This window comes from Pongo abelii, chromosome 12, assembly GCF_028885655.2.
Source record: "Pongo abelii isolate AG06213 chromosome 12, NHGRI_mPonAbe1-v2.0_pri, whole genome shotgun sequence".
Classification (NCBI taxonomy): domain Eukaryota; kingdom Metazoa; phylum Chordata; class Mammalia; order Primates; family Hominidae; genus Pongo; species Pongo abelii.
This window is the reverse complement of record NC_071997.2, coordinates 112,457,373-112,471,517: the sequence shown is the minus strand read 5'-3', so window position 1 is coordinate 112,471,517 and position 14,145 is coordinate 112,457,373. Positions and strand designations below refer to the sequence as shown.

General features: G+C 37.4%; 1 protein-coding gene across 32 annotated transcripts in view; it reads right to left on the bottom strand.

Annotated features, from left to right (window-relative positions):
* PUM2 (pumilio RNA binding family member 2) overlaps nt 1-14,145 on the bottom strand; it is a 104,814-nt gene that overhangs the window by 68,709 nt on the left and 21,960 nt on the right. For 29 of the 32 annotated variants that reach the window (XM_054548350.2, XM_054548351.2, XM_063713762.1 and 26 more), the window contains 2 exons: nt 11,316-11,384; nt 2,530-2,638 (listed from right to left, as the gene is read on the bottom strand). In XM_054548350.2, the coding sequence (XP_054404325.1) occupies nt 2,530-2,638; nt 11,316-11,366 (160 nt within the window). In that variant the 5' untranslated portion in view covers nt 11,367-11,384. Of the gene's footprint in view, nt 1-2,529; nt 2,639-10,264; nt 10,390-11,315; nt 11,385-14,145 lie in introns of those variants that run through there. The other 3 variants (XM_063713766.1, XM_063713769.1, XM_063713770.1) reach the window with 1 other exon arrangement.

Sequence of the window (14,145 nt, the reverse complement as noted above, 5' to 3'; positions counted from 1 at the left end):
TATCCCAGTCCAAATTACCAAATATTTAAAATTATGAGTCTAACCTAATATAGGTTAATTCTAATTTAGAAAAATAAAAAGTCCTTGAGGACAAGGGTCATATAATTTATCTTTATATTCTCCAAACCTGGCATATTATGTATCACATATTAGTTGAACTCAAAGGAAATTTACAATGTTTTAAGAAAATTTTTGTCTAAATTACTTGTTGCCAACATTTGCAACCTACTTTGTTGAAATCACCAACATTTTCCAGACTTTCCTAACCTTTTAGATTTTAGCTTTTTGGCAATTATTTTATTTTAACAATGAAATTAAACATTATATAGAAGCGTTAAATCTTCTAATATATTTTAATGATTTAGAGACTAAGAAAATATCTCATGATTAACACTGGAAAAATAATGATAATTGGGTAATTATCATCCACAAATTTGTTTTCATTATTACTTTGGTCATTCTGCAGAGCTTAAGCAAACTGTATTAACTTAAAAAAAAAAAAGAAAATATTTGTAAAATACATGATCTAGCTGTACACCTCTCAGATTTTACTAACTGGAAACATTTTAAAATATAATTAGTAAAATGATATGCTAACTACTTTAATACAACTATGGGCCGAACAATGTGGCTCACGCCTGAGGCAGGAGGATCACTTGAGGGCAGAAGTTCCGAGACCAGCCTGCGCAACATAGTGAGACCCCATCTCTAAAAAAAAGTTTTAAAAATTAGCCAGACACGGCCAGGCATGGTGGCTCATGCCCTAATCCCGGAACTTTGGGAGGCAGATCACCTGAGGTAAGATTTCAAGACCAGCCTGGCTAACATGGTGAAACCCCATCTTTACAAAAAATATGAAAATTAGCGGGCTGTGGTAGCGGGCACCTATTATCCCAGCTACTCGGGAGGCTGAGGCAGGAGAATCACTTGAACCTGGGAGGCGGAGGTTGCAGTGAGCCAAGACTGGGTCACTGCACTCCAGCCTGGGTGACAGAGCGAGACTCCGTCTCAGGGGGAAAAAAAAATTAGCCATATGTGATGGTGTGAGCCTGTAGTCCTAGCTACTTGGGAGGAGGCGGCGGAAAGATCTTTTTACCCCAAAAGCTTGAGACTGCAGTGAGCTAAGATCATGCCACTGCACACCAGCCTAGGCAACAGAGTAACACCCTCTTAAAAAGGAAAAAAAAAAGCATTTAACTATGATCTTTAATTTGCCAACACTGTCACTCCTGCATGTTATACTCCTTATACACCAGTTAATTTTCTCTTAACAGTTTCTTAGACCTAAGTCTCTCCCCACTACTTATGAAGTTGAAATCAAAACATTTAAAGATCTGCTTCCTTCCTGGGAGCTCTATCTTACCAACACAGTCTACTTCCTTCCTGGGTGTGGCAAATATCTAATAAAGCTAGGCTGAGCTGCAATTAGATAAATCAGTCACGATCATCTAGTACACTTTAAGACTAAAAATTTCTATGGTTAAATTAATCTATCCTCCATTTTAAATGAAAATTCAGAATTTTATTATTTTTAAACTTTTATTCTAGATTTGGTGAGGGGGGTACATGTGCAGGTTTGTTACATAGGTAAATTCATGTCACAGGGGTTTGGTGTACAGATTATTTCATTACTCAGGTACTAAAAATAGTACCTGATGGGTATTTTTTCTGATCCTCTCCCTCCTCCCACCCTCCACCCTCAAGGAGGCCCCTATGTCTGTTGTTTCCGTCTTTGTGTCCCTGTGTTCTCATTATTTAGCTCCCACTTAATAAGTGAGAACATTCGGTATTTGGTTTTCTGTTCCTGTGTTTGCTAAAGGTAATGGTCTCCAGCCCCATCCATGCTGCTGCAAAGGACATTATCTCAATCTTTTTTTCATGACTGCATAGTGTTCCATGGTGCATATGTACCACATTTTATCCACCCTAGTATTGATGGGCATTTAGGTTTTTCCATGGTTTTGCTATTATGGAATAGTGCTGCTGCGAACATACACGTGTGTGTCTTATGGTAGCACAGTTTATATTCCTTGGGGTATATACCCAATAACGGGATTGCTGGATTGAATGATAATTCTGTTTTTACTTCTCTGAGGAATTGACACAATGCTTTCCACAATGGCTGAACTAATTTACATTCCCACTAGTAGTGTATAAGTGGTCCTTTTTCACCACAACCTCACCAGCATCTTATTTTTTAATAATAGCCACAGAATTTTACAATCAATTTAAAAAAACCCTTAATAAAATCTTAATGTGACAAATACTTCTAAAATTACATTTCTTACCTGCCATTAAGAAAATGTGCATAGGGCTGGGTGTGGTGGCTCATGCCTACCATCCCAGCACTTTGGGAGAACAAGGCAGGAGGATTGCATGAGCCCAGTTATTTGAGAACAGCCTGGGCAACACAGAGAAAGTCTACAAAAAATGCAAAAATTTGGAGACTCACTCTAAAAAAAAAGGTGCATTATGACTTATAAAATGCTGAATATATTCACAATTCTCACACATATACCAGTAACTTACGAGAAGTTCCCCATGCAGTCTCTCTCCATTCATCATCCCCAAGAAATATGCCTTTTTGTCCATCTTTTGTTGAATCATCAGGTTCCCAAAACTTTTTGGTAGGCAAAAGCTATTTGGAGGAAAAATTACAGTTAAATGTTATTCTAATTACAAAGAATTAATATATAAGAAGTCTCAAACATATCACTGCTATGTATACATTAGTTTTCAATGCTAATGAAAATTCAGAGTGACCTATTTTCTAAGTTGTTTTGTTAACAGTAAATTAACTCCCCACTTATTTTTGTGTGCTGGCGCTAATAATTCTAGACCTTAAACAAAAATCAAAATCTACTTCTGACTTTTCTTCACTTTTCATACTTTATTACAATGTAAATTTATTCAAAAGGCTTATTAAATTCCTTACTCAATAACAGATTTAGTAAGCACATCCACAGGAATGATTGAACTTTTCCCTTCACTTCCAAGTCCTCTCCCTAGACCACCTCCTATTATATCTTCTAGAATAGAAAATACTTTTTCATTCTTAACTCAGGTATTCAATGGAAGTGATCACATCTCTTACTAGCTGCTGAGTACTATCTGTCAAACCCATAACAAAAAGCTATGGATGGTAGAAAACATGCATAGAAAAGAAACAATCTCAAGGCCCTGTGCTCTATCCTATACTGTGACATGAATAGCACATAAAAATTGTGTTGATACAATCATTCATTGATTACTCAAAATGAACATTTTGGGCAATTCTTTTTCTTTAATATTCATTCATATCTCCCTACTGTCCGTCACTTAGGAGGTGGCCAACTTGGATATGTTTGTTTGAAAAGAACAGACTGGTTTTCTGAGAAGTGAACTTAGCATTTTAAAGAAGCATTCGTAAGACACCATCACTCTCAACTCTTAAGTAGGTGTCCAGTCTTTTCAGTGCTAACAATAAAACCTGTGTATACTTCTATTAAACTTATTACACTCAATTACCTATATGTTTACTTCTTAAGGGCATGGTCCGCTCACCTTTAGAGAGCTCACAAACATATAAACTATAATAAATATAACTCAGTAATACCTGAAATGGGTCTGAGATGTGTGTGTGTGTGTGATGTAGTAAACCATTAATAAAGGCAAAACTTGAGAAAATGCACAGTGTGTAGAATAGGGTGTGAGATGAAACATGTGGGAAGCTCAAAAGTTCATGCTAGCAAAGCTAACAGATGCTGGCAGATCAGATTATGAAGACCCTTAAAGACATGCTAAGGAAGTTAGATGTTCTATTGAAGCAACAGGGAATAGAGAAGAGTTAGCAAGGATGACACTATGTATTACAAAAAACTCAAGTTGTAAGTTTTAAGAATAACAAATAGAAAGAACAAGGAGATTAATTTTGACAATTTACAATAAGAAGGCCAAGAGAGCAAGAACTAAAAGAGGGTACTGGGCCAGGAGAGGTGGCTCACACCTGTAATCCCAGCACTTTGGGAGGCCTAGACAGGTGGATCACGAGGTCAAGAGTTCAAGACCAGCCTGGCCAAGATGGTGAAACCTTGTCTCTACTAAAAATTCAAAAATTAGCCGGGCGTGGTTGCCGGTGCCTGTAATCCCAGCTACCCGGGAGGCTGAGGCAGAGAAGTGCTTGAACCCAGGAGGTGGAGGTCGTGCCACTGCACTCCAGCCTGGGTGACAGAGTGAGACTGTCTCAAAAAACAAAAAACAAACAAACAAAAAAGAGGGTACTGGCAGAGAAAGCTGAGAAAATAAAATGGATCTGAGAGACACCTTGGAGTCAAAAGGATCTGAATACAAATGGTGGGGAAGATAAGTAAAAAGAATAACCTGTTTAATAACTTAAACAGGTAAAAAGGTAAATGGTAGTGCTATTGACCAAAATAGGAAAACAACAACAAACCAGGAGAAGCAGCTTTAAGGGGAAGAGAAAAAATTCAATTTGGGCATGTTCCTGAATTACAGATCTTTTGCTAAACTAAACTAAATGTTTTAATTAAAAAATGTTAATTAAAATGTTTAATTTAAATGTTTTAATAAAAAAACTCCATTTTTAAAAAAAAGTTTTTAAATGCTAGGATGACCTTGGGCTGTAAATGATCGGTATTTATAAAGAGCAGACATTTTAAACAATAATCTGCTCTAACAAAGATCCCAGTAAGTAAACTATAACTTCTATTCTCTCTATTTTAAAAATCTCACCATAAAAGATTCACGTAAATATTCAACAAAACATAAATCTAGTAATATGAATACTAAAGCATACCTAATATATTTAAATAATAGAACATTCAGTTAAAACCCAAGTTAATCCCTTAAAAATACTGTATAAGCCATTCCAAGCAGATGAAAATAATTCCTTAAAGAATAAAGCAATGCTTTTATCCCATACTTCATAAAGAAAAAGTCTCAGTATAAAAATAATAACAAATAAGTAATCTAAAATAAAGTTGTAACAACTAATAAAGCATTTATCACAGACAAAGAAGTGGCTAAAACAGACTAACTTATGAGGTAGTAAAAGTAATAGCACCCCTTTGAGACTATTCTGAAGTCTTTTGTGATTAAAGTTCTGGGAGTGCCTTTAAAATGCTTTAAAATGCAAACTGCAGCACACACCTGTAGTCCCAGTTACTCAGGAGGCTGGGCAAGAGAATTGCTTGAATCTGGGAGGCCGAGGTTGCAGTGAGCCGAGATCCTGCCACTGCACTCCAGCCTGGTGACAGAGCGAGACTCTGTCTCAAAAAAAGAAAAAAGAAAAAAAAAAACCCCGCAAATTGTTTATCTGGACGGGGAAGCAGGGGGGAGGGGAGTCTGTAAACCACTTACCAAGTGTGTCTACTATGGCCAAGCACTATACTATGAGTATCTTCATTTTCGAACATTTAGAAGTTTTTACGCACAGGAAAATTTAATAGTTGAAGTTAACACTCTACCAAAGGCCTTCACTGATATTCTAAAAACTATTTGCTCTGACAGTTTAGATACTGATTCAAATACTTTCAGGGGATCTACTAGCTGGTGACTAACAATAGGTTAAAGTGAACTAAATGTAGGGGAAGGCAACAATTCAGGATAGAACACAGTTAAAGAGGAAAAAAAAGGTTAAACAATGCATTGATTAGAACAGCAATAAAAATAGGAGATTTGCCCCTGGAGAATCTTTTACTGTAGTAGAAATAGCAACCATACAACATTACAGAAAACAAAATTAAGAAACCGTTAAGATCTATAAAATATGTTATCCAATACCACTTCATATTAGTTCCCTACTTCACAAACACTAAAAGGTCAGGCAACTCAGTGTTTCTTATCAATCTGCTCTTCTATCCTAACTCCAATGTTTGAGTGAATACACAGTGTCTTTTCCTTCAAAAGTATGTATGGCTTGCTTTCTCCATTTCCAAAGAAATCAATCAGCACCCAGGCATACTGCATAAAAAAAAATAAACTCCCACTTGGGCATTTACATGAGTATACCTATACTTCAGACTTTTTAAATTGTTATGGAAAACCCCTAAACCAACCAAATAAACATAATCCCAAGACTTAAAAGGATTTAAAATGTAAACTATGTTTTAAATTAAGTTATTTATATAATTTATCATCCCAAATGGGATACTTTTGCGAAAAGAGATGCTATTAATAATTATGCCATGAGAAGATATAGATCTGAGCTGTCCTGGGCAAATCAGAATGTAAAGTCACTCTACTTATAATGGAAGTTCAAAAAAGGTTAAGAATGGATCCTCAAAACTAAGTTGTAACAGGGAGCAGAGACTCATGCCTGTAATCCCAGCACTGTGGGAGGTGAGAAGATAGTTTGAGCCCAGGAGCTAGAGACCAGCCTGGCCAACACTGTGAGACCCTGTCTCTTTTAAAAAATAAAATAATTATAAATAAATAAATATAAAATAAATTAGCCGGGTGTGGTGGCATGCACCTCTAGTCCTAGCTATTTAGGAGGCTGAGATGGGAGGATAGAATGAGCCTGGGAGGTCGAGGCTGCAGTGAGCTATAATTAGCTGAGGCAGGCAGACTGCTTGAGCTCAGGAGTTCAAGACCAGCCTGGGCAACATGGTGAAACCCTGTCTCTACAAAAAATATAAAAATTAGCCAGGCGTGGTGCTGTGCACCTGTAGTCCCAGACACTGGGGAGGCTGATGTGGGAGGATCACTTTAGGCCAGGGGTCAGAGGTTGCAGTAAGTTGAGACAATGCCACTGCACTTCAGCTTGGGCCACAGAGCAAGATCCTGCTTCCAAAACAAAAAACAAAAACAAACAAAACAAACAAACAACAACAACAACAAATGAAACACAGAGAAGAAAACACAAAGTAACTCCACAGAACACAAAAATGGTGCTTTTCCAGACTTTAATTTTTTCTGTTAATGAAAGATATTAACACTTTCATTTTCTCAAATCCTTGGTATCAACAGCAAACATTACTAAATGTCATCACTTCCAACAGGAAGTAGTACTGTACAGGAAGTAGTACTATAAACACTCAAGACTTCCCTGGGTTCAAACTGCTCTTCAAGTACTATTATGTGGCCTTGGACTAGTTTTAATTAACCTTTTCTGCGCTTCAGTTTCCTCATTGATAAACTGCACGGAATGACATCTAGGGCCAGAAGCGGTGGCTCACGTCTGTAATCCTAGCACTTTGGGAGGCCGAAGTGGGCAGATCACGAGGTCAGGAAATTGAGATCATCCTGGCTAACACTGTGAAACCCTGTCTCTACTAAAAATACAAAAAATTAGCCAGGTGTAGTGGCACGCACCTGTAGTCCCAGCTACTCGGGAAGCTGAGGCAGGAGAGTAACTTGAACCTGGGAGGTGGAGATTGCAGTGAGCCAAGATGGCGCCACTGCACTCCAGCCTAGGCGACAGAGCGAGACTCCATCTCAAAAAAAAAAAAAAAAAAAAAAAAAGAATGGCATCTAGTACACAGCAGACACATAAATATTAGGTATCTTCACTACCAACAGTATGAATCCTTTACTGTTATCAAACATGACTTAATTGACTGACCCACAACATTCAACTGATTTCAAATATTATATTATTCACTTTAACGATTTTGTCTATAGCTGTTTGACTTCTCTTGAGTCAGTTTGACTATCCTAGGGGGATGATGAAAACCCACTACTTAGGAAGAACAGTTTACTACTACAGTCACATTCTGCATAAGGAAAACTGACCAAGGTTACACATAAGCTGGTAAATGTTAACAATGGGATCTGAACCCATATCTACTTAATTCTAAGACCCTTCTCTTCACATTTAACTACCATAAAAGATAGTTCTTTTCAATCATATTTTAATTCATCATGATTTCTGAAAATTTCAAGTATTATTCTAGAGATACGGACTAGTAAAAAAAAAAAAAAAAAAAAAATCCAGCATCAGATCACCACTGGGAATAAGGAAAAAATAAAAGTGCTTAAAATATTATCATGATATTCTTCCTATTACAGTGGGTAAAGTTTAAGATAGAATTAAGATAGAGCTTATCTAGACAAACTATGATCAGCTATTTAAACACTATTTGAAATGGCTGGTTTCCATTCCAGTTATCCCTAAGAGCTTATATTAAAGCAAGAGCATTTCACAGATGTATGTGATTCATACAAAAGGTTATTCTTATTACTATTTTTAAAGTCAGTCAGTCTTACTCAAGGCCATAACACTAGTGAGAGATCTAGGAGAAAACACAAGTCTCCTTACTCCCCTACCTAGTAAGTCTTCCACTTCACCACACTACATAGAATCTTAGTACACAGGCTTTCTTTAATGCTTTCTTTATATATTATTGTGTTGGAAAGACGGAAGAGAGCACTGCTTATCATACTAAGCTATAAAGATATTCTCAAAATAAAAGATATTAATTCAGTGATTTAAAGTTAGATTCTGGATTTTCTGAAGAATTTCAGACAGGGCCCTCTTTCCTGTTATTTAAAAAATAAGCAGAAACCCAGCTATATGTGCCCCAACAACCTAGAGAAGCTAATAGGTATGAGCCTATGTGTCTGACTTAACACTACACTAATAAAGCAGAGTTCAATCTCCTATAGATTAGTTTTGCTCTTTTTAAGCCACATGACATAATGCAAATTAGTAGGTCTTTCGACAGAAACATGCTATCAGTGTAAAAACAAAGAGGGTAAGTTTACGAATAGATGAATACAAATCTCTTATTTCTGGATGCCTTCTGATGATGGCTCAGTAAAGACATCATGATCTACAAAACACAGTAAATTTGAAATTAGTCCTACATGTAGATGCAACACTTTGTACATTAGAGATTTACAACACTTAGGACAACAGTAAGCAAAAACTATTTTTAAAGAAAGTCAAGACGAGGGCAATCTATTTTAAAAAGAGTTTTGCATTTAAAAAAAAAAAAAAAAGCATTTTTAGACAACTTAAGAGCCAGAAACTCAAGGCTGCTTTTAATTTATTCCAATGAATGAATTCTGGGATATAACAAAAACAAAAAACCTCACCTGTCAGGAAAGGAGGAGAAGACTGATGAGAGAGAGACAGGCAAAGAAGGAAATCCCAGAAGGTTCCTTGCTGCCTGTGAGATGAGGAAAGATAGAAAGGCTTGTGGGAGAGAGAACCCAGAGACAGAAATCTCAGTAGGTTTTTCTTAGCTATCTCTTTGAGGTGACAGTGTTAGTGCTTAAACTGTTAAGAAATAAAACTAATGAGAGCATCTTATTTTAAAATATATTTTTACTGGATGAAGGTTACAGATACACTGACATGCTGCTATCCACCAGGTAGCAGGAAACCGTGGTCACTTTTACTCTGCATATCTGACATGTCCAATAAGAAAGTCTGGATTTAAGTTTTTTTCTTTTAACATACCATTCAACCCAGCTACTCTTTCCCCCAAATAACTAAACCCTTTCAACCACTGTTTCGGATCATGACATTTTTCTGATCTGCAAAGATAAGTTTAGAATTATTAAATATTATTTAGAAAGAGTGAAAAAAACACCAGTTTGAAAACATATATACAATATACATCTAAGAAGTGATAAAGGGAGTCTAAAATTAATGTAGGGGTATGACTCTCTAGTTCTTTTCTTTTTTTGAGACGGAGTCTCGCTTTGTCCCCCAGGCCAGAGAGCAGTGGCGCGATCTCGGCTCACTGCAAGCGCCACCTCCCGGGTTCACGCCATTCTCCTGCCTCAGCCTCCCGAGTAGCTGGGACTACAGGCGCCTGCCGCCAAGCCCGGCTAATTTTTTGTATTTTTAGTAGAGACGGGGTTTCACCGTGTTAGCCAGGATGGTCTCGATCTGACCTTGTGATCCGCCCGCCTCGGCCTCCCAAAGTGCTGGGATTACAGGCGTGAGCCACCACACCCGGCCTGACTCTCTTGCTCTTAAAGAATTATCAGCAAGTTCGTCACAGACAAGAAGGTTGAAGCAACAAGAAGGTTGAAGCACTGTTCAACCCTGCTTTTAATATATGTTATTCTGCTTTCTAAAGACCAAAGAAAACTAGTGGCCAGGAAAGAACAAAAGCCCTTTTCATCTACCTCTTATTTGCCAATAGCATAAATAATGCCTAACCAGATATTGCACTGCAGTGAAGCTACAGATTTTGTTTACAAAAAAAATTCAATTTCTTCAATTTTTCTTAGGGCTGAGAATTTTACCTTATGCACTGGTCTAACAAATTTATTTTGGCAATACTTAAGCTTAAGCACCTTAACTCACCCTTAAATCAGTCCTCTGAAAATGACATACTCTTTGGAAAACGCTGTTCTGAAGAAGGGGAGGGTTAGCTAGCTGCAGGGTGCCCTCTTGTGGCCCAAAGGAGAGACTTGGACTCTTTTCTGCATCTGAAGAGCACAGCATTGGATGGAGTGAGTCTCATGAAGGTCTCTATTCTACCAAGGTAAAATAATCTCCAGGAGCAAGCAGTTAATTACACATCTTAGGTCTGTTCACTGTTATCTTCTATTATCAAAGTCTATGTTAGTAGTACAGAACATGACAAAATACAGATGTCACCACAAGAGTTTCCATAATCAAAGTTCTCTAAGTATTCATTAGCTATATGAAAAACTAAGTATTTGATGCCTTAAAATATGTAATGATGAGGTTAACTTTGGTGCTCCAAAGAAAATCATAGATTAACAAGAATGATAAAATCCATTAAGAAATGTAAAGTGTCTACTATGCTAGGCATTCAAAGCTAATAATTTACAGGAGAGTCAAGTGTAAAACAAACTGTAACCAGCAATATAATAAAAGTCTGTATAAAGAACTAGAAGCCAGATGAAGGGTTTAATTCTATGGCAGATAGCAACTAGATAATAGATACATCCCAGTCGAGTCTTGTAGAAGATTAGAAGTTTGTTAAGTAAACAGTTTTGGGTGAACAAGAGACTTTTGGAAGGGAGAATAGTAAAACAGGTATGGCTAAAGCAAACACAGCATACATATATAAAACAGCAGAACAAGGCTAAAGAGTTTTTTTTCGAGCAAAGCTAATTATAGTTCATTACCAAAATATAAGAAATTATCTCACCAAGTCAATCAAATCACCTAGACACAAATAATCACACTAAAAATTACTGCTAAAAGCTTTTTTTTTTTAAGCCAAAAATCACAACAGAATTGTACAATCTGAAATTTAAACCCCTCCATATAGTTTGGAAGATATGGCCACTATTTCCAGGAAGGGAGATGGTTAAAAAAAAAATAAGTTCCAATGGCTCAAAATAAAGTGAGGTGTAAGTTCTTAGTATTTGTAAACATTTACCTCTCCCATTCCCCGAGATTCTAATGCAAGAGCTTGAAAATCATGATTCATTTCATCCACAGATCAAACCTGTTGAATAACAAAAACAAAAATTAGTACAAAGAAATGTTTAAACAGACTTCTTCAACTATTTTTATATTATATTGCTGCTACAACTAATATTAGCATGATCTGAGAAAGGGAAGCACTGATTTCTGTATGAAGACAGGTTTTCCCACAGTTTATGACAGCAATCTACCTTAAAACCTGTAGAAAAACATTAGGTCAAGGGTTCTTAAATTATTCTGTGTGCCAACAACTATGTGAAGGCAATGAAAAACAATTAAAGCCCAGAAACTGGAGAATAGTCTATACTTTAAAGAAAGGAGTAGCACAGAGTAAGGTTTTTTGTTTGGTTGTTTTTTGTTGTTTTTAAATGGCATTTCTGCCTGAGGGAAGGCCTAGATGTGGAAGTAGGGTCCTTAAATTCCTTTAAGAATCCAACCTTAACGGCCTGAAGAAACCAAAGGACAGAGTCTAGAGCAACCAGAGCTGCTGGAAAGTAAGAAAGGGAATCCCATAGAGGACACGCCATGTCCCGTGTATAAATTACACTGGGATTTTCAGATGACGCCTGAACTGCACATATGTGAGACAGACTCTAAGGAGCTCAATTAAGGCTAAAAGAATTGAGCAGAAATTTCTGCCACTGACCACACAAAAGTCACAGAAATTTGGAGGTTGAGTCCCAACAAAACCCAATGTTTGGCTAGGTGTGGTGGCTCACGACCATAATCTCAGCACTTTGGGAGACCGAGGTGGGCGATCACTTGAGGTCAAGAGTTTGAGACCAGCCTGGCCAACATGGTGAAACCCCGTCTCTACCAAAAATATAAAAAAATTAGCTGGGTGCAGTGGCGCGCGTCTGTAGTCCCAGCTACTCGGGTGGCAGAAGAATTGCTTGAACCTGGGAGGCAGAGGTTACAATGAGCCAAAATCATGCCATTGCCCTCCAGCCTGGGCATCGCAGAGAGACTCCGTCTCAAAACAAACAAACAAACAAACAAAACACAAACACACAACCTCCACACTCTCCAAAGAAACAACAGAATCTAGAGCATCTTCAATACATCAATCATGAAATCTGGAATATAATCTGTAATTACTAGACAGGTGAGAAAAAAGGAAAATGTGACCTAAAGGAAAAAGTCAATTAATAAAGAACCACTCCAAGATGACCCAGGTTAGAATTAGCAGATAGCAATCCTAAAGCAACTACCACAGCTGTGTTCAAAGATATAAAGAAAAATATGCTCCTAAGGAATGAACAAATGCAAAATTTCAGCAGAGAAAGAAAAACTACAAAAATAACCAATGCTAAAACTGAAAAAAATATTTAAAAATTATACTGGATGCACTTAGCAGATTATAAAACAACAAAAGAAAGGGTCAGTGAACTTGAAAATATATCAACAAGATTTCTAATTTGAAGAATAGGAAAATAGTGGAAAAAAAATGAACAGAGCTTCAGTGACCTATAAAATATCAAAGCCAAATAAAACAAAGATGACTCCCTAAATTAAAAATGTTGTATTTAGGAAGCAAGAATCTAATTTGGGTGTGGTGGTTCATGCCTATAATCCCAGCACTTTGGGAAGCCAAGGTGGGTGGATTACTTGAGCCCAGGAATTAAGAGACCAGCCTGGGCAACATGGCGACACTCCATTTTTACAAGAAATTTAAAAATTAGCTTGGCACATCGGTGCATGCCTGTGGTCCCAGCTACTCGGGAGGCTGAGGTGGGAATATCACTTGAGCCCGGAAGGTCAAGGCTACAGCAACTTGAGCCCGGAAGGTCAAGGCTACAGCAGTAAACCATGATTGTGCCATTGCACTCCAGCCTGGGCAACAGAGCAAGACCCTGTCTCCAAAAACAAAAAAAGATAAGATCTAATGTTCTCCATATGGTCCTATTTGGTCATAGGATGACCAACATGGTAAAAACAATGTCTCTACAAAAAAAAATACAAAAATTAGCCTGTTTCGGTAGGGCATGCCTATAGCCACAGCTACTGGGGAGGCTGAGGTGGGAGGATCGCTTGAGCCCAGGAAGTGAAGGCTACAATGAGCCATGAGCGTACCACTGCACTCCAGCCTGGGTAACAGAACGAGAGCCCCCTCATCTCAAAAAAAAAAAAAAAAAAAGAAAAGAAAAGAAAAAGAAAGGAAAATAATGTAATTTGGAGCATATATATACAAACTGGATGGTCTTGGGTATGTCTGAAGAACAAAGAGAAGGCTGGAAGTTATTAGAGAAATGTTACAGACTGTTTTGACAGATTGGTACTAGAGCAGCTTTTGAGAACTGGCAAACTCTGACTAGATGAAGCTGGTCTCAGAGTAGTGGTGAGTAGTTTCGGGTGCTACTAGGTAAAACAGGTCTTAGGGTTACAGCAGGCCATTTCTACAGCTGGGCTTGCTGAAAATTTAATTTTTGGATCAGATGTTAAGTGCTCAAGTGCCTTTTTCCTCTGGACCCTAGATTCTGATTTAGTTGGGTGTTACAAGAATGACCTAACGTATATAATTTTCACAGGAACAATACCAAAAAGTATAACTTACATGTAACTGGAGTTCCAGGAATGAACAGGATGGTAAAAATATTGAAGAAACAATGGCCAGAAATTCCCTCAAATTTAGTGAGAGTCAAATTTACAGATTCAAGAAGACCCATGAACACCAGAGGAAAGATAAATAAGAAAAAAAAATTCCACACCTACAGTCATTATAAAAACCCTGAAAATCAAAGATAAACAGTCCTGAAGATCGCCAGAAAAAAAACAACATATTA